General features: G+C 49.5%; 1 protein-coding gene across 2 annotated transcripts; it reads left to right on the top strand.

Annotated features, from left to right (window-relative positions):
* The first annotated feature begins 6 nt into the window (after window positions 1-6).
* On the top strand, window positions 7-25,523 carry SMAD4 (SMAD family member 4). Of its 2 annotated transcripts, XM_083882826.1 has the most exons (11): window positions 7-373; window positions 2,853-3,027; window positions 3,474-3,503; window positions 6,085-6,300; window positions 10,145-10,264; window positions 10,384-10,494; window positions 13,624-13,674; window positions 16,606-16,789; window positions 18,872-19,040; window positions 19,978-20,116; window positions 24,426-25,523. In XM_083882826.1, the coding sequence occupies exons 1-11, from the start codon at window positions 125-127 to the stop codon at window positions 24,635-24,637; spliced, it is 1,656 nt and encodes a 551-aa protein (XP_083738952.1). In that variant the 5' UTR covers window positions 7-124; the 3' UTR covers window positions 24,638-25,523. The 2 variants fall into 2 exon arrangements, with proteins under 2 accessions (XP_083738952.1, XP_083738953.1); XM_083882827.1 differs by lacking the exon at window positions 10,145-10,264.
* The last annotated feature ends 600 nt before the right edge of the window (window positions 25,524-26,123 follow it).

Here is a 26,123-nt window from a genome sequence, read left to right as displayed (position 1 = left end):
ACACTTAACTTGGGATCACCTCTCGTCCATCAGCTCCAAAAGCCATAACAGCCCCTCCTACCCAAAAAAACCTCACAAAACGACATCTGGCCTGCAGAAAAAAACAAAAAAAAAGCTGTGACAAATGGACAATATGTCTATTACCAACACGCCAACAAGTAACGACGCTTGTCTGAGCATTGTCCACAGCTTGATGTGCCACCGGCAGGGCGGGGAGAGCGAGACCTTCGCCAAGCGCGCCATCGAGAGCCTGGTCAAGAAGCTCAAGGAGAAGAAGGATGAGCTGGATTCCCTGATCACGGCCATCACCACCAACGGGGCTCACCCCAGCAAGTGTGTCACCATACAGAGGACGCTGGACGGGAGGCTGCAGGTCGGTACCAATGGAAAAAAAACCTGCTTTTCCTCCCAGCGGAGTTGGAGTAGGTGACACAGAATCCTGGAGTGCTGAGGGAGAGTAGCTCTTCTTTTCTGTCTGCCCTCACCCCTGTTTGTACCTTCTTTCATGACTGGAGCTCTGGGCTGCTGCAGTAGTTTTTTGTTTGGTTATTTTTTATTTTTTTTTTTCCCAAAAGGAGCAGTGTAGGAATTTTTTCCGTGGATGGCAGGGACAAGGAACTCTGCAGAGCTGAGATGTTCTAGAAACACGGGGGTTTATTATTCCAAGGGTGGTGGGTAAAGAGGGCTTTGCCTTCAGCCACCAGCCTGGGCTGGAGCAAAGCCCTAAAGAGAGAAAGGGGAGAGAGAGAGAGAAGAGAGCTCAGGGGGAAAAACGGGGCAGGAGCAGGGGAAAAACGTGGGGAGAAAACAGGAGCAAGTGAGGTGAGAGAGAGGAGAGGGGATGGGCCAAGAGAGGTGAGGGAAGAAGGGTGAGAGGGCCAGAGGAGAGAGGTGAGGGCAAAAGGGAGGAGAGCCAGGACAAGAGAGGGGAGAAGAGCAGAGAAGAGAGCGATCCTCTTGTGACAATACAATTTATCCTTTTTTCTGTTGAATATTCTATTTCACATTGACCAACCGGCGTGAGATACAAAACCTACAAACTCTGCATGCAGCCTGTGAGAACTACTACATCACCATGTCATTTTACTCTCTATAGACTCCTTTCTCATGCCCTTGTTCCCGGATGCCTTTGCCAAGGTGGAAAGGCAACATTCCTGTCCTTTTGTCAGCTCATCCCCGTCTTCCTGCCTGCCATGCTCACATCTCCAAACTGGCTTTCATTCCTATTTCACTCAGGTTTTATATCTGCAATATTTCTTGCCATCCAGTCATATCCATAAGTCCTTCCTGTCCTCTTTCCCAACAGAGCAGGAGGCATTGGATCAGCCACTCTAACTGAGTGTGTGTGTGTGGCAGTAAACACCAGAGTCATGTAACAAATTCAGTTTATCCTGGTGTTTTCACTGCCAGCTTCTGTTGGCTCTGTGTTGGTCAGGAGAATAAAGACAGTATAGAAGAGTATAAAGGAGTATAAAGGAGGATAAACCATCTAAGAAGGTGCTGCAGGGAGTCTGCACTGAGAGTTTGTGTCAGCCTTGTGTCATCAGTGCTCTGCACCTGCACAGCTTGGGTTGCACTCCTTGTTCCAGCTCTTATCTACCCTAGAAGCATTTTTTAAATTTTTTTTTTTTTTTTTCTTATGGATGGCATTCTTCTGGTTGTAAATTCCTGACAGTGTAGCCCAGCACCTCATTTTTCTTCTTCTGGGGCAAATCTCCTTCACATCCTGGGGAAGGTGACTGTCCCTGGTGCCTCAAGCACAAGTTCTGCTCCTGCTGTTTTGTGTCCAGTGTTTTTTACCTCAGAATCACAGCTCCCACTTGGAGAAATTTCTGTGGATGGTGGGACAAGGAGCTTTGCAGAGCTGAGATGTTCTAGAGACACGTGGGTTTATTATTACAAGGGTGGTGGGTAAAGAGGGCTTTGCCTTCAGCCACCAACAAAGCCCTAAAGAGAGAATGGGGAGAGAGAGATGGAAGAGAGATAAGGGGGGAAAAAGGGGAGAGGTGAGAGGGCAGAGGGGCAGAACAGGAGAGTAAAGAGAAGAGAGGGGAAGGGTGAAAGAGAGTAAGAGAGAAGAGAGCGATCACCTTGTCACAATCCATTCTATCTCGTTTTGTGTTGAATATTCTAATTTACAGTGACCAGCCCATGCAAGATACAAAACCTACAAACTTTGCATGCAGCCTATGAGAACTACTACATTACCATGGCATTTTATATTCTAAACTCTAAAAGCTACATTTCTGATCTGTTTTCTCCCTGATGCCTTTGGCAGGGTGGAAAGGCAACACTCCTGAGTCCTTTTGTTTTCCTGTCTTTCAACCCATCTCCAGCTCATCACCGTTTTCCTGCCTGCCATGCTCACATCCCAAAACTGGCTTTCATTTCCATTTCACTCACAGGTTTTACATCTGCAGTATTTCTTACCAGACAATCATATCCATAAGTCCTTCCTGTCCCATCTTTCCCAACACCCACTTGACTGTGGCAAAACCCTACAGAAACTTGTTTCTGCTGGGCGCAGAACTTGGGTAAACCTTACACAAACTTTACACAAACTTTACACCACCTTTTGGGGTTTTTTAATTCATTATTTTGATGATGGAGAGAGGGCGTAGTGTTGTTTATCCCCTTCCCCTTTCTGCCTCTGTCTCACTGTGTGAAATGCCATTTTCCCCATCATTCCTGTGTCTGATTTTCAGGTGACTGGCCGCAAGGGATTCCCTCACGTGATTTATTATTTTGGTGATGGAGAGAGGGTGTAGTGTTGTTTATCCCCTTTCCCTTTTCTGCTGTCTCTCACTGTGTGAAATGCCATTTTCCCCATCATTCCTGTGTCTGATTTTCAGGTGGCTGGCCGCAAGGGATTCCCTCACGTGATCTACGCCCGGCTCTGGAGGTGGCCCGACCTTCACAAAAATGAACTCAAGCACGTTAAATACTGTCAGTATGCTTTTGACCTCAAGTGTGACAGTGTCTGTGTGAACCCTTACCATTACGAGCGCGTGGTGTCGCCCGGCATCGGTGAGTGCAGCCCTGGCTTGGGCTTGGGGACAGGGGAGGTGACATTTCAAACGTTTCTGGGGGTAGAAAACACAGGCCTGGGTTAAAAACATTAACTGTTAATGATCTGATTGTAAATTAATTAATTTTTAATGATCCGATTATAAATTACCCTTCGTAATAACTGCACTTTGTTAGTGCGGTTTTTCTTTAATCTTTGTTCCAGATGTGAAGGGAAAGGCTGTGGGTGTTGTTTAATCCTTTTTGTTTTTTTGGGTTTGCACACAGTTCCTGCTGTGGTTGTGCATCCTGGGAGTGAATTAGCAGGGGAGGGTTGTCTGCTGGTGGAAGAGGTCTAATCAGTAGGGTCTGCAGTGATTTTTAAAGTCTGATGGATGTTTGAACACGTTTTAACGCCTGTGAACACATTTCCCCCGCACCCCCTTGTCTCTGTGTTCTCTTCAAAGATCTCTCGGGGCTGACACTGCAGAGTTCAGGTGAGTGTTTGTTGGTGTGAGCCCTCAGCTCACCCCTCTGCCTCTCTGGGGGCCCTGCAGAGCTGCTTTTGTGCCTCTGCCTGCCAAAAACCAGCCCAGTACCATCTCAGAGCATCCATCAATCAATCCCCGGGGCACAGCCTCCAGCCAAACCCATAGCTACACCCTCATCCTGCCTGTGAGACCCAACAGAAAACCAAAAATCTCACAGCTACATCCCCTTTTCACATCTTCCTGCCTGTGAGACCCAGCAGAAAACCAAAAATCTCACAGCTACATCCCCTTTTCACATCTTCCTGCCTGTGAAACTCCACAGAAAACCAAAAATCTCACAGCTACGTCCCCCTTTCACAGCTTCCTGAAACCCAACAGAAAACCAAAAATCTCCTGGCTGGTTAATAGAAAAAGGTGCCTAAAACCCCGTGCACCTGTATGATATGTTAATTAATTGGATTGGGAATGCTAAACGTGATTTCATAGGCAGGATGAGAAGAAAAGAATAGCATTCCTGTAATTAATTCTGCAGTTGGATAAAGGAGTTCTGGTGTTCTTGCTTTTCCCCCGAAGCTCGAGAAGGATTGGATGTGAAATCTCGACATGATTGTGATAATGACATTATTCAGGAATCTGAGATGGTACAGCTGGTAACTGCTTCATTTCAGAGCTTGTTTTATTCTCCTCCCGGAGGAAAGGGATGGAGGAAGAAATTTGTGTGATCCAGTGATTTTAGCACGTTATTAAAAGTGTCCAAGCAAAAATGAATTAGAAAAAAAACCCACCAAACTTCCCAGCAAACTTAACTTGAGGAGCTTTAACCCCTGTGCTCATCTCTGCTAATTTGCATTATTACCTGTATCTTCTGAAAAATTAATCCTTCTCTACCAAATCAGAGCTGATTTTCCATTATTTAATGAAATTATTTCATTATTTAACAGCAGCACTAAATACACCATAAACATTTCCTTGTCCTGCTCCTGGTCTTGCAGCAGGTTTTACATATTTTAATCTGCTTTAGAAAAGAGCAGGGGAGGTAATGTGAGTTAATAGCACATATAGAATAAATTGCTGGTAATTCCAGCATTTTCCATTATTTAATGAAATTATTTCATTATTTAACGCCAGCACTAAATACACCATAAACATTCCTTGTCCTGCTCCTGGTCTTGCAGCAGGTTTTACATATTTTAAAATATGTAAAGAAAGGAGCAGGGGAAGTAATGTGAGTTAACAGCACATAAAGAATAAATTGCTGTGGTGGTAATTCCCTATCTGTGTGTGCAGAAATCTGAATTACTGGGCACTCTGCTGAACCTGGAGTGGCTTCCCGTGGTTCCTTGAATGTGAATCTGATTTTCCAGTCAGTTCCAATGGGAGCTGCTAAAGACACTCCAGGGACACATGAACTTTATGTGCCGTGTTCACAAATCTGTGTTTTCTGTGGGAGCCCTGCCTGTGTCCCTGCTTGTATTCCGAAATTGCCTCCTTGGCTTCTGCCTTCACTGACATCCAGCTGCTTGGGAAAAAAAACACATTATTTTCTTTATTAACTGCATGCAGTGCTGAGCTGGGGAGCAAAAAGCTGTTTCAGCCTGGTGCTGTGGGGCTGATGGTGCTGGTTCTTGGGGAGTGAGGGCAGAATAAACATCTTAGAGCGTTGTGCTCTGAGCTGCCCCTTCACTGACATCCATCTGCTTGGGAAAAAACACATTATTTTCTTTATTAACTGCATGCAGTGACAAGCAAAATGCTGTTTCAGGCTGGTGCTGTGGGGCTGATTGTGCTGGTTCTTGGGGAGTGAGGGCAGAATAAACAGAGCTCAGAGTGTCGTGGTGCTGAGCCGAGGGAACAGCAGTTAACAGAAGACTTCTTTTATTTTGTCGATGATCATGTTACAATTATTCCAGGTTAAAGCCTAGCAGCTGCCAAAAAAAAAAAAGTGAGGGGATGATACATACGTCGTTGGCATTGATTTAAAAAAACTTCATTAGTTATTAAAAAAAGAAAAAAAAAAAAAAAAAAAAGACATCCTAGAGTTTTATTTATATAGCCTATAACTATAACTTATTTATATATATAACTATATATATATAACTATATATATATAACTATATATATATATCACTATATATATATATTTATATAACTATAACTTATTTATAACTTATTTATATAGCCTATAACTATATTTTATAGTTTTATATATTTAAAACGTGAGTTTTAAAACACTAAAAAAGGAAACTGATACGTTCAGTGCTGGCACTTTGTTTAAGGGGAGACACCCAGCCTGCGGCATTGATTGCCACTGAAACTGAGCGAGTGCCTGATGGCAGGAACGTATTTTCATCATTACTACTGACCTCTACGATTTTACTCCCAAAAAAACAAAAAAAACCTTCATTAGTTATTAAAAAAAAAAAAAAAAAAAAAAAAAAGACATCCAAGAGTTTTATTTATATAGTTTATCCGCAATTGAGGGGAACACTTTGGCTGGGTTTAAATGCTGCCTGCCACCACCTTGCTGTGGCTTTGGTGGCTCTGATGGCCTTGTGTGTGTGACACTGCTGTCCCCATGTCCCCACAGCTCCCTCCAGCATGCTGGTGAAGGACGAGTACGTGCACGACTACGAGGGGCAGCCGTCGCTGTCGTCGGCCGAGGGTCACTCTGTGCAGACCATCCAGCACCCGCCCAGCCAGCGCGCCTCCTCCGAGCCCTACAGCGCCCCGGCCCTGCTGGCGCCCAGCGAGGCCAGCACCACCAGCACCACCAACTTCCCCAACATTCCCGTGGCCTCCACAAGTAAGGGCAGGGCGGGCTGCGCCGGGCTGGGCCCCCCGAGGGTCCGGCACAGGGCGGGGATGAGCCGCTGGGCCCTCCGTGTCAGCATCAGGAGTTAGCAGCAGGTGTCAGCATCAGGTGTTAGCTGGGAGCAGCACTGCCCTGCTCTGTGCTTTTTTATTTATTTCAGCATCAGATGTTAGCTGGGAGCAGCCCTGTGCTTTTTTATTTATTTCAGCATCAGGAGTTAGCATCAGGTGTTAGCTGGGAGGAGCACTGCCCTGCTCTGTGCTTTTTTATTTATTTCAGCATCAGGTGTTACCTGGGAGCACCACTGGGCTCCTGTGTCCTTTTTATTTTTTATTTTTTATTTCAGCATCAGGTGTTAGCTGGGAGTAGCTTAAATTACCACTTAAGCACTGGGCTGCCCTGTGCTTTTTAATTTCACTTTCTTATTTCAGCATCAGGTGTTAGCTGGGAGCAGCTCTGTGCTTTTTTATTTATTTCAGCATCAGGTGTTAGCTGGGAACACTGGGCTGCCCTGCTCTCTGCTTTTTTATTTCTTTTTTATTTCAGCGTCAGGTGTTAGCTGGGAGCAGCCCTGTGCTTTTTTATTTATTTCAGCATCAGGTGTTAGCTGGGATAAGCACTGGGCTGCTCTGTGTTTTTTTTTATTTCACTTTTTTATTTCAGCATCAGGTGTTAGCCAGGAGCAGCACTGGGCTCCTGTGTCCTTTTTATTTTTTTATTTTTTATTATTATTTTTATTTTTTTATTTTTTATTTCAGCATCAGGTGTTAGCTGGGAGCAGCCCTGTGCTTTTTTATTTATTTCAGCATCAGGAGTTAGCATCAGGTGTCAGCATCAGGTGTTAGCTGGGAGCAGCACTGAGCCCCTGTGTCCTTTTTATTTTTTATTTTTTATTTCAGCATCAGGTGTTAGCTGGGAGCACTGGGCTGTCCTGCTCTCTGCTTTTTTATTTCACTTTTTTATCTCAGCATCAGGTGTTAGCTGGGAGCAGCACTGCCCTGCTCTGTGTGGTTTTTTTATTTCGTGGACACTGGCACTGCACCAGTGCTGCAGCACCCTTCTGTCTGTGCCACAGATTCAGCCTCAAAATGTTACAGTTCACTCCTGACAGAGCACTATGGCTATTATTGGATTATTGCTACAGAACATTACAATTGAATTCTAATAGAGCATTGTGGCTATTATTTGATTATTGCCATAAAACATTACTATTGAATTCTAGCAGAGCACTATGGCTGTTTTTTGATTTTTGCCATAGAATGTTACAATTGTATTCAAGTAGAGCATTGTGGTTATTATTTGATTTTTTTGCCATAGAATGTTACAATTGAATTCTAATAGAGCATTATGGCTATTATTTGATTTTTGCCACAGAACCTTACAATTGAATTCTAACAGAGCATTGTGGCTATTATTTGATTTTTGCCATAGAACATTACAATTGACTTCTGACAGAGATTATGGCTATTATTTGATTTTTGCCATAGAATGTTATGACTGACTTCTGACAGAGCACTATGGCTATTATTTAATTATTGCCACAGAATGTTACAGTTGAATTCTAACAGAGCACTATGGCTATTATTTGATTATTGCCACAGAATGTTATGATTGACTCCTAACAGAGCACTATGGCTATTATTTAATTATTGCCATAAAACATTACTATTGAATTCTAGCAGAGCACTATGGCTGTTTTTTGATTTTTGCCACAGAATGTTATGATTGACTCCTAACAGAGCATTGTGGCTATTATTTGATTATTACCATAGAGCATTACAATTGACTCCTGACAGAGCATTGTGGCTATTATTTGATTATTGCCACAGAATGTTACAATTGACTTCTAACAGAGTATTTTGGCTGTATTTTGATTTTTGCCATAGAATGTTACAGTTGAATTCTAACAGAGCATTGTGGTTATTATTTGATTTTTTTGCCATAGAATGTTACAGTTGACTCCTAACAGAGCACTATAGCTATTATTTGATTATTGCCATAGAACATTACAATTGAATTCTAGCAGAGCACTATGGCTATTATTTGATTATTGCCACAGAATGTTACAGTTGACTCCTGACAGAGTATTTTGGCTGTTTTTTGATTTTTGCCATAGAACGTTACAATTGACTCCTGACAGAGCATTGTGGCTATTATTGGATTATTGCCATAGAATGTTACAATTGAATTCTAACAGAGCATTATGGCTATTATTTGATTTTTGCCATAGAACATTACAGTTGAATTATAGCAGAGCACTATGGCTATTATTTTATTATTGCCATAGAACGTTACAATTGAATTCTAACAGAGCATTATGGCTATTATTTGTTTTTTTGCCACAGAATGTTATGATTGACTGCTAACAGAGCATTAATTGCCATAAAATTGACTTATGACAGAGCATTATGGCTGTTACTTGATTGTTGCCACAGAACATTACAATTGACTTCCAACAGAGCACTATGGCTATTTATTTGGTAATTTCCATAGAAATCACAGAGTTGTGTCGTTTATTGCAGCAAATGCAGGTGCAGTAAGGTGGCAGATCTTCAGGCAATTCTTGAGCCTTCCAGTTTTAACACCACTGTTTTTATATTGTTGTGCTGTGCCACCAGCCCCAGTCAATATTTTCCTCAGTGTGTTGGATGGAGTGCTGCCTTGGAGTTTTTTGCTGTTTTTCCTTGTGTCTGGTGCAAGGGGGAGGGTTTGGTGTCCCAGCAGCAGGGCCACCCTTTTTTCCAGGACAGAAAACACTCAGAGCCTCCTGCAGCCCATTCCCTCCACCCTGGGAGAGGTGTCACATTAAAAATCACTGATTTCATTACCAGAAATCACTGAACATCAATGATTTCGTTACCAGATTTGAGTTGTGGCACCACAGTTTTGATAATGTTCGTTAATTTTAGCTGACGACTCTTTGGCTGATGTCTGTAAAGTCACTGTGTCTTTATTTGTCTCCAGCAGAGATAAAAAGGGTATGGGTAGTTAATTGTACTGCCTTTTCATCACTTTATAGTCACTAACCTTTTCTCATCAGTGCAGTAATCATTGGAGGCAAGTGGACGTGGAGGAAAAAAAAGCTAATTTTTATTTTTTACTGCAGGTTCTCAATGTGTTAAACTCTGCTAGCCACACCAGTTTGAGAGTGCAAGTGTGATAGTGTTGATAAGTTTAGTGTTAATGGCTGAACTAAAGACTTTTGCAGTTAAATTCTGGTAAACCTGTTCTGAAATATCTGTAGTTTTAATCTTAGATAATTCTTGAAATATTTATTTAGGATGAAAAAAAAAAAAATGCAGGGGCTTTCTGAGTCCAGTGTGGTGTGCAGCTTTACCGAAGCAGTGTTGATAAAAACAAAACACTGCTCAGAATGTTTTGGAGGAACAAATAAAAGTGAGTGTCTGTCCTCCTTAGGAACAGTAGTTAAAACAGGGTGAAAACAAGCAGCTCACTGGACCTGCTGTTGTCCCGTTTGGATTCACACTCAACCTCTTCCAGCCCAGTAAAAGTTGTGGCACCTCCTCTGCTTCCCTGAAAAACGAGATGTGGGCAGAGATGGGGCTGATAAACAGAGTTCTCTGCATTCTCCTGCCCCTGGAACGTTGAGAGGGTCAGAATTAAATTACCTGATGCAGAACATTTTGCCCCGAGTTTCCTGGCGGGTGGAAAAAAAAAAAAAAAAAACCAAACAAAAAACTACTTAAAGCAAAGCTGTGTGAGCCGTGTGTTGCAGAGCCCTTAAATGGGGTGTATTTCCCTACCCAGTAGTGCTGAGCTCTTCTTAATCAACCTTTTGGAACGTTCATGAATAGGTAGTGTGTTCTTTTACCAGGTCAACCTCCCAGTATATTGACAGGTAGCCATAGTGATGGACTCTTACAGATTGCGTCAGGGCCCCAGCCAGGAGCTCAGCAGAATGGGTTCACAGCCCAGCCAGCCACTTACCACCACAGTGAGTATCCCCGTCTGCGCCTCCCGGCTGGCTCAGCCCGCCGTCCGAGAGCCCAGGAGCAGGAGAGGCCGTGAGGGAGCTCTGGGGGCCCCCCGGGACACGGTTTGTTGTCGTTGCAGACAGTACCACCAGCTGGACGGGGAGCCGCACGGCCGCCTACACGCCCACCATCCCGCACCACCAGAACGGACACCTGCAGCACCACCCGCCCATGCACCCCGGACACTACTGTAAGCCCTGCCCGGATCCCCTCCTGCCCCTTCTCCTGCCTCTGGGCTGTCCCTGTGTCCTCTGTCCCTGTGTCCTCTGCCCCTGTGTCCTCTGCCCCTCTCTCCCAGCTCCTCACAGCCTGAGCTGTGCTCCACACTGCAGCAGCCCCCAGAGAGATTCCACAGGTGTTCCTCTGTGTTACACACCAGTTATTCCTCTCACACACACCAAACTGCACAGAATCCCACTGGAGGAGCTCTGGGACCTGCAGGGGTTCCTCTGTGATACATGTGAAATCACTCCTCTCACACCAAACTGCACAGAATTCCACTTGCAGCAGTGACCAGCAGCTCTGAGAGCTGCAAGGATTTCTCTATGTTAGACCTCAAATCACTCCTCTCACACCAAACTGCACAGAATCCCACTGCAGGAGCTCTGAGAGCTGCAGGGATTCCTCTGTGTTACATGTGAAATCACTCCTCTCACACCAGACTGCACAGAATTCCACTTGCAGCAGTGACCAGGAGCTCTGGGAGCTGCAGGGACACCTCTGTGTCACACATCCAGTCATACCTGGCACACCAAACTGCACAGAATCCCACTGCAGCAGCCCCCAGAGAGGTTCCACAGGGATTCCTCTATGTTAGACCTCAAATCACTCCTCTCACACACCAAACTACTCAGAATTCCACTGCAGCAGCCCCCAGAGAGGTTCCACAGGGATTCCTCTATGTTAGACCTCAAATCACTCCTCTCACACAGACCAGACTGCATAGAATCCCACTGCAGCAGCCCCCAGAGAGGTTCCTGCAGGGATTTCTCTATGTTAGACCTCAAGTCACTCCTCTCTCACCAAACTGCACAGAATTCCACTGCAGCCGTGACCAGGAGCTCTGGGAGCTGCAGGAATTCCTCTGTGTCACACATCCAGTCACTCCTCTATACCCACTAAACTGCACAGAATCCCACTGCAGCAGTGACCAGGAGCTCTGGGAGCTGCAGGGACACCTCTGTGTCACACATCCAGTCATTCCTGTCACGCCAAACTGCACAGAATCCCACTGCAGCAGCCCCCAAAGAGGTTCCTGCAGGGATTCCTCTGTGTCACACATCCAGTCACTCCTCTCACACACCAAACTGCACAGAATCCCACTGCAGGAGCTCTGAGAGTTGCAGGGATTCCTCTGTGATACACCTCAAATCACTCCTCATGCCAAACTGCACAGAATTCCACTGCAGCAGCTCCAGAGAGGTTCCACGGATTCCTCTATGTTAGACCTCAAATCACTCCTCTCACACCAAACTGCACAGAATCCCACTGCAGGAGCTCTGAGAGTTGCAGGGATTCCTCTGTCTTACACCTCAAATCACTCCTCATGCCAAACTGCACGGAATTCCACTGCAGCAGCCCCCAGAGAGGTTCCACAGGGATTCCTCTATGTTAGACCTCAAATCACTCCTCTCACACACCAAACTACTCAGAATTCCACTGCAGCAGCCCCAGAGAGGTTCCTGCAGGGATTCCTCTATGTTAGACCTCAAATCACTCCTCTCACACACCAAACTGCACAGAATCCCACTGCAGGAGCTCAGGGAGTTGCAGGGACACCTCTGTGTCACACATCATTAATTCCTCTCACACCAAACTGCCCAGAATTCCACTGCAGCAGCCATCAGGAGCTCTGAGAGCTGCAGGAATTCCTCTGTGATACACCTCAAATCACTCCTCTCACACCAAACTGCACAGAATCCCACTGCAGCAGCCCCCAGAGAGGTTCCACAAGGATTCCTCTGTGTCACACATCCAGTCACTCCCCTGACACACACCAAATTGCACAGAATTCCACTGCAGCAGCCCCCAGAGAGATTCCTGCAAGGGTTCCTCTGTGTCACACATCCAGTCACAGCTGTCACACCAAACTGCACAGAATCCCCTTGCCCTGCTGACCCTCTCCTCCAAACCTCACCAGCCTTGCACTCACCATCTCCCTCGCACTGAACGTTTCCCCTGCACAGAAGGAACCTGATGCACAATGTAGCGTTTAAAATTTTTTTTTTTTTCTTTCCAAACTTGGAAATTCTTGCCTGTTTTTTGTGGTTTTTTTGGAGGTTTTTAAATCATGCTAAGCTTTGGAAGATGTGTCCGTGCACTTTGGCCAGTTTTAAAGCACTTGGTGAAACCTTGTGCAGTAAAGTATTGTCAGTTCATGGGTGCATTAACACACAGACTTGAGCAGATTTTTCATCTATGAAATAGGAAAACAAATTATTATTTTAAGGTACAGGAGATGGGATGGGGGGAAAAAGTGGCCAAGCTTCTGTTGTAGGGCTGTAGCAGATATAAAAACTGCCACACAAACAAGAGATTTCTGAATTTTGTAGCCAAAAGCTAGAACAGTTCTTTATTTTCTCATACAGTTTTTATTAGAATGTTCCCTGCATTAGAATATATAATATATATTCTATACTAGAAGACAGAACACATATTCTAATTCAGATCACCTCTATGCAGTGGGTGTTATTAGTGGAGAATGTACTGTAAATTTAATTCAGAGTGTCTTTTCAGCCTGTCTTTTTTAATAAACCCGTGGTTCAGACAGTCACTAAAATTCACTCCTTTATTCTGTGAGGATCCCAGCCCATTCATCCTGTCATTTGTCAGGAATATCAGCTGTCAGGAGCACTGAGGACGGGCTATAAATGTATTTTCAGCTCCAGCATTAATATTTGTGAGTGGCTGGTGCTGCCACACTGAGCTTTTCTTGGCTGCTGCTGTTCCTCACCTGTCACACCTCCCCAGGCCTGACAGCTTGTTGTAAAAGCTGCTGTAATTTATAACAAAATTCTGTGTTTGAGCCTCTCCTCCCCGTTCCCTGCTGCCTCCAGGGGACCCAGATCCTCCAGGGGACAGAATTATCTGATCCCAGGGTTGTGTGCAGTTTATTCTCCTTTAGAAAATAATGTTTTCTGGGGCTTTTATCCGTCTTGAGTGGTTTTGTTTCTTGTGATTGAGTCCACAGCAGGCTGGACAGCTTGTTCTGTGGTTGATGGGGCTGGTGAGGGGTGGTTTTATGGGAGGCCAATTTAAGGGAGAAAAAACTTATTTTTGCTCATGTGGAACAAACTAAACTGTGTGTTTTCTTTTCAAGGGCCAGTTCACAATGAACTCGCATTCCAGCCTCCCATATCCAACCATCCTGGTGAGTAAAACACTCAGTGCAGTGCAATACTGTGAGCTGATACTGTGGGGAGGAGAGGAACCTTAGTACGATAAATCCTTATTTTTTTATAATTTTTAAATAATTTTTAATATGTATAAATATATTTTATATCTTTTATATTTACATATATATTTATAGTATTTTATATATATAGTATATATATATAGAATCACTGTATATATAATATATATATTATATAATTATATTATATATAATATATATAATATATTATAAAATATATATAATATATATAATTATATATTATATATGTGGTAGTTTTTATATATTTATTAAATATTTTATATTTATATATTTATATAATATGTATTTAGATATTTAGATATATTTTATATATTTTATATATTTTATATATAAAATATATAAATTATAAATATATATTTTTATATAAATATTTATATATCTATATTAATATAAATATTAATCATTTAATCTTAGTATAAATATTATATGTAATTATTTATATTTATATATAAATTTTTATATGAAATTTATATAAATATTTATTATTTTAATATTTTTTATTTTTTAAAAATTTTATAATATTTTTAATTTTTATATATATTTATATCTTTTTATTTATTTATATATTATTTATATTTTTGATTTTTTTTTTTAATAAATTCAGGTCTCTCTTTTGGAATAGGGACATGAAATATGACCAGATTTTAATTCAGGTGCCCAAGTCCAGCCCTGAGAGCAGCTCTGACCCCCCAGCACCCACAGCCCAGCACAGCCAGAAGGGAAGGCACTGTCCTCCTGCATTTTGGTGCTGGAATTCCTCTCTGGACCATTTCAGAGGCTTCCCAGGAGCCTCCCTTGAGGTGTCAGTCCAGGGCTGTCTGCCCATGCTGGGGAAACTCTCTCTGCTGCAGTGCAGGGTGGTTTTTGTGTTTAACAACAGTAAAGCTGTTCCTGCAGAGGGGGAGCTGCACGGCTGAAAAGCCAAACAGTTAAACTGGTTTGGTTTCACTCCAGTTACTACAGCAGGGCCAGGAATGAAACATTGGTAACTGCTGGGTGGACTTAACTCTAGATAAACTGTGTTTCACATTGTTTTACATTATTAATTTCATCCTTTGAGTCCTCAATGCCCAGAGCAGCTGTGGCTGCCCCAGCCCTGGGGGTCCCCAGGCCAGTTTGGAGCACCCTGGGGTGGTGGAAGGTGTTTGTGCCTGCCCATGGCAGGGGTGGAGCTGGAGGAGCCCGAAAGGTCGTTTATAACCCAAACCTCTCTGGTTTGTTCTGTGCTCCCCTCTCGTGGACATGGATCCCTGCAGTCAGCAAAGCTGCTGAGCTCCCCAGAGCCCACAGGGAACTGCAGCTGTGGGTTTTGGGGTGTCCAGACACAGAGACTGCAGCACACAACAGCCCAGAGGTTTGACAGACCAGGTGACACGGAAATCACTGACAGTGGTGTAGGGAGTCACCTGCTGTGCCTGGGTTCAGCTTCCAGTGCCTCCCTCGGGTGTTTGGGTTCCAGTAGAATCTCCCAGGTGACACAGAAATCACTGACACTCCTGTAGGGAATCACCTGCTGTGCCTGGGCAGCTTCTAGTGCTTTCTCAGGTGTTTGGGTTCCAGTGGAATCTCCCTCCCAGGTGGCACAGAAATCACTGACAGTGGTGTAGGGAATCACCTGCTGTGCCTGGGTTCAGCTTCCACTGCTTCCCTTGGGTGTTTGGGTTCCAGTAGAATCTCCCAGGTGACACAGAAATCACTGACACTGCTGTAGGGAGTCACCTGCTGTGCCTGGTCAGCTTCCACTGCTTCCCTTGGGTGTTTGGGTTCCCTGGGTGACACAGAAATCACTGACAGTGGTGTAGGGAGTCACCTGGTGTGTCTGGGTTCAGCTTCCAGTGCCTGTTCAGGTGTTTGGGTTCCCCAGGTGGCACAGAAATCACTGACACTGCTGTAGGGAGTCACCTGGTGTGCCTGGGTTCAGCTTCCACTGCCTGCTCAGGTGTTTGTGTTTGAATGGTGGAATGAATGCTCTGGGGACAGTCAGTCTCCTTCCCTCACAGATTGCTGTAGTATCCATCTTTCCCTGTAGGCAGTTTTTGAATCACCCAGAAGAGGTTAGAGCGCAGCTCTTTGCTTTCAGAACACACCATTTTGTTCTGCTCCCTCAGCCCATACCCCCTTGCTCTGTCCTGTCCCTGAGCTCACACCAGGTCACTGTCAGACCTCTGGTGCTCTTCCCCCGTGTCCTGCCTCCTGTTTCCCAGCTCCAGGCAGGGTGGGGAGCCCTGCCCTCACCTCAGAGGGGATTTCCCTGGATTCTGCAGCCAGACCAGTGTCAGAGCTGGTCTGTGCCACCACCCCAGCCACGCACAGCCGTGCATCCATTGCTTCTGTGTGCTGGAGCTGCGGGTTGCTGTAGGAATGCAGATGGTGGAATGACAGAACTACACACAGACTTGTAGGATCTGCAGCACAAAAACCTCCAGCACTGGGGTGTGCTGGGATAAAGATGAGCCCACGTTTGCTGCAGCATATGGTGTCTTTGTGCACTCTCTGCAGGACAAATGCAGTGGCCAGTGGATTGTCTGGAGTGGTTTCTTGTGGTTAATTGGTGAATTGTGTCTGTTGTTCAGCCCCAGAGTACTGGTGTTCAGTTGCCTGCTTTGAGTGAGTGAGTGAGTGAGTGTGCACTCTCTGCAGGACAAACGCAGTGGCCAGTGGATTGTCTGGAGTGGTTTCATGGATTTCTCATAGTTAATTAGTGAATTGTGTCTGTTTTCCAGCCCCAGAGTACTGGTGTTCCATCGCCTACTTTGAGTGAGTGAGTGAGTGAGTGAGTGTGCACTCTCTGCAGGACAAACTCAGTGGCCAGTGGATTGTCTGGAGCGGTTTCTCGTGGTTAATTGGTGAATTGTGTCTGTTGTGCAGCCCCAGAGTACTGGTGTTCCATCGCCTACTTTGAGATGGACGTGCAGGTCGGGGAGACGTTCAAGGTCCCTTCCAGCTGCCCCATTGTCACCGTGGACGGGTACGTGGACCCCTCCGGGGGGGACCGGTTCTGCCTGGGCCAGCTGTCCAACGTGCACAGAACAGAGGCCATCGAGAGAGCGAGGTAACCCCCCACCTGTGTCTGTGACTCTGACAGCGTTTAGTGTTCTGTGTGTCCCCTTCCCTTGGAAATGTCTGTCGGTGTGAGTTACCCTGGAGCCTGTCTTTGTGGGAGCTCAGCAGAGCTGAGTTCTGCTCCAGCAGCTCCTTTTCTCTGCCCTCAGGGGTGAAGTTAGCAGCTCAACTCGTTGTGTGTGCAGGCTGAATTTTGGCTCTGCACACCCTGGACAATGTGAGAATGGCTGCAGCACACAGATTTGTCACAGCAGCAGGGGAAGGCTGACACAGAGCTCGGGGCTCTCACTCCTCACCGTGCCTGTGCTGCCCTTGGAAGTGGAAGCACACAGAACTGTGAAGCAATCCTGCAGCTTTTTTTTTTTTGGGTTCTTTTTTTTTCCCTCCTCTTTGAAAGGAGGTGGAAGGAAATGATTCCACATCTCCAGAAATGTCACGCTGTGACAATCAAAGCGTCAGGTGGCCAAACAAACAACTAAAGTCTGGCTTTGTGGATGTTCCTGGGTGACTCTGTAAAAAAACTACCTGTGAGGGTTGCAGACAGAACCAGGTGTGTTTGTGCCCCAGCTCTGTGCTGCCAGTGAGAGTGGTGGTGTCTGTCAGGTGTCACTGCTGCTGTGTCCCTGTGCACCTTCACAGGGTGTCACAGGTCCCTGAACACCCTCACAGGTGTCACAGTCAGGTGTCACTGCTGCTGTGTTCCTGTCACCCTCACAGGTGTCACAGGTCAGGTATCATGGCTGCTGTGTCCCTGTGCACCCTCACAGGTGTCACAGACCCCTGTACCCCATCCCAGGGTGTCACAGTCAGGTGTCACTGCTGCTGTGTCCCTGTGCACCCTCACTGGGTGTCACAGGTCTCTGAACACCCTCACTGGGTGTCACAGTAAGGTGTCACAGCTGCTGTGTCCCCATACACCTTCACAGGTGTCACAGGTCCCTGTACACCTTCACAGGTGTCACAGTCAGGTGTCGCTGCTGTGTGTCCCTGTACACCCTCACTGGGTGTCAGAGGTCAGATGTCCCTGCTCTGTGTGTGCTGTGTCCCCATACACAGTCCCAGGGTGTCACAGGTCCCCGTACACCCTCACAGGTGTCACAGTCAGGTGTCATTGTTGCTGTGTCCCTGTGCACCCTCAGAGGTGTCACAGGTCAGATGTCCCTGCTCTGTGTGTGCTGTGTCCCCATATACGGTCCCAGGGTGTCACAGGTCCCTGTACACCCTCACTGGGTGTCACAGTCAGGTGTCAGAGCTGCTGTGTCCCCGTACACCCTCACTGGGTGTCACAGTCAGGTGTCACTGTTGCTGTGTCCCTGTGCACCCTCACTGGGTGTCACAGGTCCCTGAACACCCTCACTGGGTGTCACAGTCAGGTGTCACTGCTGTGTGTCCCTGTGCACCCTCAGAGGTGTCACAGGTCAGATGTCCCTGCTGTGTGTGCTGTGTCCCTGGGTGTCACAGGTCAGATATCACTGCTGTGTCCCTGTGCACCCTCACAGGGTGTCACAGGTCAGGTGTCACAGCTGCTGTGTCCCCATACACCCCCACAAGGTGTCACAGGTCCCTGAACACCCTCACAGGGTGTCACAGGTCAAATGTCCCTGCTCTGTGTGTGTGTGTCTCTGTACACCCTCACAAGGAGTCACAGTCAGGTGTCACAGCTGCTGTGTCCCCATACACCCTCACAGGGTGTCACAGACCCCTGTACCCCATCCCAGGGTGTCACAGCCAGTCAGCTGTCCCTGCTGTGTGCTGTGTCCCCATACACCCTCTCAGGGTGTCACAGGTCCCCATACACTGTCACAGGTTGTCACGGGTCCCCATACACTGTCCCAGGGTGTCACAGTCAGGTGTCACAGCTGCTGTGTCCCCATACACCCTCACAGGTGTCACAGATCCCTATACCCCATCCCAGGATGTCACAGTCAGGTGTCACAGCTGCTGTGTCCCCGTACACCCTCACAGGTGTCACAGACCCCTGTACCCCATCCCAGGGTGTCACAGCCAGTCAGGTGTCCCTGCAGCAGCCCCCTGTGCCCTGTCCCCCAGTGACACCTCGTGTTCCCTGCAGGTTGCACATAGGCAAGGGCGTGCAGCTGGAGTGCAAGGGCGAGGGCGACGTCTGGGTGCGCTGCCTGAGCGACCACGCCGTGTTCGTGCAGAGCTACTACCTGGACAGGGAGGCCGGGAGGGCCCCGGGGGACGCCGTGCACAAGATATACCCCAGTGCTTACATCAAGGTGGGTCACCTGTGTGCCCTGGGTGTGCCCAGGTGGGCTATACCTGTGTGCTGTGAGTGTGCCCAGGTGGGTTATACCTGTGTGCTCTGGGTGTGCCCAGGTGGGCTATACCTGTGTGCTCTGGGTGTGCCCAGGTGGGTTATACCTGTGTGCTCTGGGTGTGCCCAGGTGGGTTATACCTGTGTGCTGTGAGTGTACCCAGGTGGGCTATACCTGTGTGCTGTGAGTGTGCCCAGGTGGGCTATACCTGTGTGCCCTGGGTGTGCCCAGGTGGGCTATACCTGTGTGCTGTGAGTGTGCCCAGGTGGGTTATACCTGTGTGCTGTGAGTGTGCCCAGGTGGGCTATACCTGTGTGCTGTGAGTGTGCCCAGGTGGGTTATACCTGTGTGCTGTGAGTGTGCCCAGGTGGGTTATACCTGTGTGCTCTGGGTGTCCCCAGTGCTCACATCAAGGTGTTTTACCTGTGTGTTTTGGTGGAGGCACTGAAATAAATGCACCCCAGTGACCTGTGTGTGTGTTTGGTGTTGTCAGGTGTGGGGAGAGCCGAGGTGTGAGCAGGATGTGGGCAGTCCAGTGACCTGTGTGTGTGTTTGGTGCTGTCAGGTGTAATGAGGTGTGTGGTGGGGCAGGCTGTGTGCACCCCACTGACCCCCGTGTGTGTGTTTGGTGTTGTCAGGTGTGGTGAGGCAGGGGTTGTGGGCAGCCCAGTGACCTGTGTGTGTGTTTGGTGCTGCCAGGTGTGATGAGGTGTGCAGTGGGGGAGAGCCAAGGTGCAGACACCCCCCTGACCCCGTGTGTGTGTTTGGTGTTGCCAGGTGTGCTGAGGCAGGGGCCATGGGCACCCCAGTGACCCGTGTGTGTGTTTGGTGCTGTCAGGTGTGGCGGGGCAGGCTGCAGACACCCCCCTGACCCCGTGTGTGTGTTTGGTGTTGTCAGGTGTTCGACCTGCGGCAGTGCCACCGGCAGATGCAGCAGCAGGCGGCCACAGCGCAGGCAGCCGCCGCAGCCCAGGCCGCCGCCGTGGCCGGGAACATCCCGGGGCCGGGCTCCGTGGGCGGCATCGCCCCGGCCATCAGTGAGTACTGACTGCTTTCCTCCCCGAGTGTCCTAGTGACCCTGCCCCTGGGTGTCTTAGTGACCCTGCCCCTGGGTGTCCTGGTGACCCTGCCCCTGAGTGTCCTAGTGACCCTGCCCCTGCCTCTTGAGTGTCCCTAAGTGTCCCCAAGGGTCCCTGCCCCTGCCTCCTGAGTGTCCCTGGGGCTGCCAGCTCCTATCCCTGCCCCTGCCTTCACGAGGGGCCCTGAGTGTCCCTGAGTGTTCCTGCCCCTGCCTCCCCAAGTGTCTCTGCCCCTGCACAGGGCACTGCCCCTGGGATGGGACCTCCTGTCCCTGCCCCTGCCTCCTTGAGGGCTCGAGTGTCCCTGCCCCTGCATCCCCAAGGGGCCACGAGTGTCCCTGTCCCTGCCCGGGCCAGTGCTTGTGGGGCTGGCACCTCCTGTCCCTGTCCCTGCCTCCCCGAGGGGCCCCAAGTGTCCCTGCCCCTGTCTGGGGCACTGCCATGGGGCTGTCACCCTGTCCCTGTCCCTGTCCCTGCACAGGGCACTGCCATGGGGCTGTCACCCTGTCCCTGTCCCTGTCCCTGCACAGGGCACTGCCATGGGGCTGTCACCCTGTCCCTGTCCCTGTCCCTGCACAGGGCACTGCCATGGGGCTGTCACCCTGTCCCTGTCCCTGCACAGGGCACTGCCATGGGGCTGTCACCCTGTCCCTGTCCCTGTCCCTGCACAGGGCACTGCCGTGGGGCTGTCACCCTGTCCCTGTCCCTGCACAGGGCACTGCCATGGGGCTGTCACCCTGTCCCTGTCCCTGCACAGGACACTGCCATGGGGCTGTCACCCTGTCCCTGTCCCTGTCCCTGCACAGGGCACTGCCATGGGGCTGTCACCCTGTCCCTGTCCCTGTCCCTGCACAGGACACTGCCATGGGGCTGTCACCCTGTCCCTGTCCCTGCACAGGGCACTGCCATGGGGCTGGAGCTCTGTCCCTGTCCCTGTCCCTGCACAGGGCACTGCCATGGGGCTGTCACTCTGTCCCTGTCCCTGCACAGGGCACTGCCATGGGGCTGTCACCCTGTCCCTGTCCCTGCACAGGGCACTGCCATGGGGCTGGCACCCTGTCCCTGTCCCTGCACAGGGCACTGCCATGGGGCTGGCACCCTGTCCCTGTCCCTGCACAGGGCACTGCCATGGGGCTGGCACCCTGTCCCTGTCCCTGTCCCTGCACAGGGCACTGCCATGGGGCTGGCACCCTGTCCCTGTCCCTGCACAGGGCACTGCCATGGGGCTGTCACCCTGTCCCTGTCCCTGTCCCTGCACAGGGCACTGCCATGGGGCTGGCACCCTGTCCCTGTCCCTGTCCCTGCACAGGGCAGTGCCGTGGGGCTGTCACCCTGTCCCTGTCCCAGCCCCAGCCCCACACCCCTCTGCTCACCCCACAGTGTCAGTTTGGGGTTTTCAGGGGGTGTGGAGGTGGCTGCTCCCTGTCCTGCAGCACAGCAGAAAACTTGTATGTGCAAGGGCAGATATCACCACTCTGCTTCTTTACACTGAGGCATTTCTGGCTGCTCAGACCCAGCTTGGGAAATGTATTTGTGTGTAAACTCATAAAAACATTGCCCCAAACAACAGGGATTACTGGGCAACAGGGCCCTTCACTGGCTGTAGGAACAACATTTAGGTTCTTGAGGAAGGCTGAGGATGGTTTTTATTCCTCTCTCCTTTTTATTATTATTATTCCAGGCTGGTGTTTTTCTTAGTTCTTAAATTCTGGATTCTTGAAATCGTTCCAAAGTACTTTTAGAGGTGTAAGTGCTGACATGACTCAGGCTGCTTCGTGTGTGCCACGGAATTCCCTCTGCTGCCCCGTGGCTCTCCTCAGGGGTCCTGCAAATTCCCGAAGGCATTTTGAGGAATGTTTGTCGCTTTTTTTTTTTTCTTAGCCCCATACTTGTGATTTCACAGAATTGACAGATTTTGAAGTTTGCCAGCTGTATTTATATTTCTGCTCCGTCAGGGAGTGGTGAATCCAGCTTTGTTAATCCAGCTTCCTGCAGGTGCCCAGAGTTCTTACACTGAAAATGCAGAATTTGGCAAACCTCAAAAATAAGCGTTTTGTGACTGGATTTCCTAAGAGCAAATTTACATATGTTGTATGATATAAAGAGTTTGGGTTCATCCCCTCTGATTTGTGCAGGGCCAGATGGGATGTGGGGCAGGAATTGGTGGCTGTGAGGGTGGGCAGGCCCTGGCACAGGGTGCCCAGAGCAGCTGTGGCTGCCCCTGGATCCCTGGCAGTGTCCAAGGCCAGGCTGGACAGGGCTTGGAGCAGCCTGGGACAGTGGGAGGTGTCCCTGCCCATGGCAGGGGGTGGCACTGGAGGGGCTCTGAGGTCCTTCCAGTCCAGACCCATTCCGTGGCTGTGTCTGTAGGGAGTTGTGTGTCCCAGCCCCGCTCAGGAGGGCAGAGCAGCCGTGGGAAATGCAGCAGTGGGAAATGCAGCAGTGGGAAATGCAGCAGTGGGGAATGTAGCAGACAGAAATGCAGCGGTGAGAAGTGCAACAGTCAGACGTGCAGCAGTGAGGAATGCAGCAGCCAGACATGCAGCAGTGATAAATGCAGAGGAAGTGGTGCATTCCCTGCAGCGGGGCTGTGGCAGCAAGGGCAGGACTGGCAGGAGCAGGGGGGCTCTGAGGGGACACGGTGACAGCCCAGAGGGGTGACAGCCCAGGGGGACACTGAGGGGACACAGTGACACCCCAGGCTGGTGACACCCCAGGGGGGCAGTGACACCCCAGGCTGGTGACATCCCAGGGGGACACTGACACACCAGTGACACCCCAGGCTGGTGATATCCCAGAGGGGCAGTGACAGCCCAGGCTGGTGACACCCCAGGGGGGCAGTGACATCCCAGGGGAGCAGTGACATCCCAGGGGGGCAGTGACATCCCAGAGCAGTGACACCCCAGGGGGACACTGACACACCGGTGACACCCCAGGCTGGTGACACCCCAGTCTGGTGACACCTCAGGGGACACTGACACACCGGTGGCACCCCAGGCTGGTGACACCCCAGGGCAGTGACAGTGGTGACATCCCAGGGCAGTGACACCCCAGGCTGGTGACACCCCAGGGGACACTGACACCCCAGTGACGCCCCAGTCTGGTGACACCCCAGGGGGCAGTGACATCCCAGAGGGGCAGTGACACCCCAGGCTGGGGACACCCCAGGGGGCAGTGACATCCCAGAGGGGCAGTGACACCCCAGGCTGGTGACACCCCAGGCTGGTGACACCCCAGGGGGCAGTGACACCCCAGGCTGGTGACACCCCAGGCTGGTGACACCCCAGGGGGCAGTGACACCCCAGGCTGGTGACACCCCAGGCTGGTGACACCCCAGGGGGCAGTGACATCCCAGGCTGGTGACACCCCAGGCTGGTGACACCCCAGGGGGCAGTGACACCCCAGGCTGGTGACACCCCAGGCTGGTGACACCCCAGGGGGCAGTGACACCCCAGGCTGGTGACACCCCAGGCTGGTGACACCCCAGGCTGGTGACACCCCAGGGGGCAGTGACATCCCAGGCTGGTGACACCCCAGGCTGGGGACACCCCAGGGGGCAGTGACACCCCAGGCTGGTGACACCCCAGGCTGGTGACACCCCAGGGGGCAGTGACATCCCAGGCTGGTGACACCCCAGGCTGGTGACACCCCAGGGGGGCAGTGACACCCCAGGGGGACACTGACACCCCAGGCTGGTGACACCGCAGGGGGGCACTGAGGGGACACGGTGACACCCCAGGGCAGTGACACCCCAGGCTGGTGACACCCCAGGCTGGTGACACCCCAGGGGACACTGACACCCCAGTGACACCCCAGGCTGGTGACACCCCAGGCTGGTGACACCCCAGGGGGACAGTGACATTCCAGAGGGGCAGTGACACCCCAGGCTGGTGACACCCCAGGCTGGTGACACCCCAGGGGGGCAGTGACATCCCAGAGGGGCAGTGACACCCCAGGCTGGTGACACCCCAGGCTGGTGACACCCCAGGCTGGTGACACCCCAGGGGGGCAGTGACATCCCAGAGGGGCAGTGACACCCCAGGCTGGTGACACCCCAGGCTGGTGACACCCCAGGCTGGTGACACCCCAGGGGGGCAGTGACATCCCAGAGGGGCAGTGACACCCCAGGCTGGTGACACCCCAGGCTGGTGACACCCCAGGCTGGTGACACCCCAGGGGGGCAGTGACATCCCAGAGGGGCAGTGACACCCCAGGCTGGTGACACCCCAGGCTGGTGACACCCCAGTGACACTCCCCGCTCTCCCAGGCCTCTCGGCGGCGGCCGGCATCGGCGTGGACGACCTGCGGCGGCTCTGCATCCTGCGGATGAGCTTCGTCAAGGGCTGGGGGCCCGACTACCCGCGGCAGAGCATCAAGGAGACGCCGTGCTGGATCGAGATCCACCTGCACCGCGCGCTGCAGCTGCTGGACGAGGTGCTGCACACCATGCCCATCGCCGACCCCCAGCCCCTGGACTGACCCGCCGCCGCCGCCGCCGCCTGTACAGACACACGGTTCTGTTTATATAACCCCGAGATTATATTTTACTTTTCCCCGCCCCGCCCCTTTCTGCTTTAACCTCTCTCCAAAACAGGTTTTAAAAATGAGTTTGCCGCCTTGCTCTCTTTAGCAGAACGTGCAGGATTTTTTTGGGGGGTTTTTTCAGTTACTCGCAGGACTCGGTAGGCAGTGATAACACAGGGATGGAAGTGGAAGGTAAAAAAAAGAAAATACGATTTACAGAGACTTCACAAGTGTTGGGTTTGTTCACATTTAAAACTCTCCTTCCCCCTGTTAGGGCGTCTTGGTGATCAGCCTCACGGGAGCCTTTTGTATGCAGAATATATATATTATATATATATTTATATCTGAAAATTCCTTCTAGTAGTTAAAAAAAAACATTTACCTTGTAGCGACTTTAAAAATTCCAACTGATTTGTGATATCCTGTTTAGGGAACAGTAGTTAACAGAAGACTTCTTTTATTTTGTTTGATGATCATGTTACAATTATTCCAGGTTAAAGCCTAGCAGCTGCCAAAAAAAAAAAAAAAAATAATGTGAGGGGATGATACATACGTCGTTGGCATTGATTTACAAAAAAAACTTCATTAGTTATTATTAAAAAAAAAAAAAGAAAAAAAAAGACATCCTAGAGTTTTATTTATATAGCCACGTGAGTTTTAAAACACTAAAAAAGGAAAGTGATTTTACGTTCAGTGCTGGCACTTTGTTTAAGGGGAGACACCATTGATTGTCACTGAAACTGAGCGAGTGCCTGATGGCAGGAACGTATTTTCATCATTACTACTGACCTCTATGATTTTACTCCCAAAAAAACAAAAAAATCACAAAAAAAAAAAATAACCAACCCCTTTAGCATGTATTACAGATAAATCTGCATGACTCTTTTTACTTGCTTATATCACGAAAAAAAAGTACGTACGGTAACCCCATGGGTGTTTAGGGCTGGGTTTTTGTATCTGTTCACCATCTCCACTCTCAGGGCAAGATGGCAAACCTGTTTTTATTCCTCCTGGTTATTTTATTCCTCTGCCATCGGCGGCCGCATCAACGGGCAATGGCTTTGTGCAGGGATTCCCCGTGCTGGGGCAGGCACAGGTGATAAATTATTTATCTCTGCTCCCTCCTCCTGCTGCTGCTGCTGCTGCTGCTGCTGCCGGGGAGCCTGGCTGGAGCAGAGACAGGCACAGCTCGCTGGAAAAACAGGTGTTTATTAAATAAACAGCCTCTAGGACACACCTCGGGCAGGACAAGGGCCTGGACAGGGCTGCACCCAAAGGTGGACCAAAATGGGCACAAAGTGGTCACAAAATGGACACAAAATTAACCCAAAATAGACCCAAAATGGTCACAAAATGGACACAGAATGGACACAAAATGGACACAAAATGGACAGGAAATGGTCACAAAATGGGCCCAAAATGGACCTAAAATGGTCACAAA

The sequence above is a fragment of the Zosterops lateralis genome (assembly GCF_965231275.1).
Source record: "Zosterops lateralis genome assembly, chromosome: Z".
Classification (NCBI taxonomy): Eukaryota; Metazoa; Chordata; class Aves; order Passeriformes; family Zosteropidae; genus Zosterops; species Zosterops lateralis.
This window is presented reverse-complemented; position numbering and strand designations above follow the sequence as displayed.

Coding starts and splice junctions, on each gene's coding strand:
- SMAD4 (XM_083882826.1), top strand. CDS start 125: ATGGACAATATGTCTATTACCAACACGCCAACAAGTAACGACGCTTGT. Junction 6,301..10,144: donor CATTCCCGTGGCCTCCACAA/GTAAGGGCAGGG, acceptor TTCTTTTACCAG/GTCAACCTCCCAGTATATTG. Junction 20,117..24,425: donor CGGCATCGCCCCGGCCATCA/GTGAGTACTGAC, acceptor CCGCTCTCCCAG/GCCTCTCGGCGGCGGCCGGC.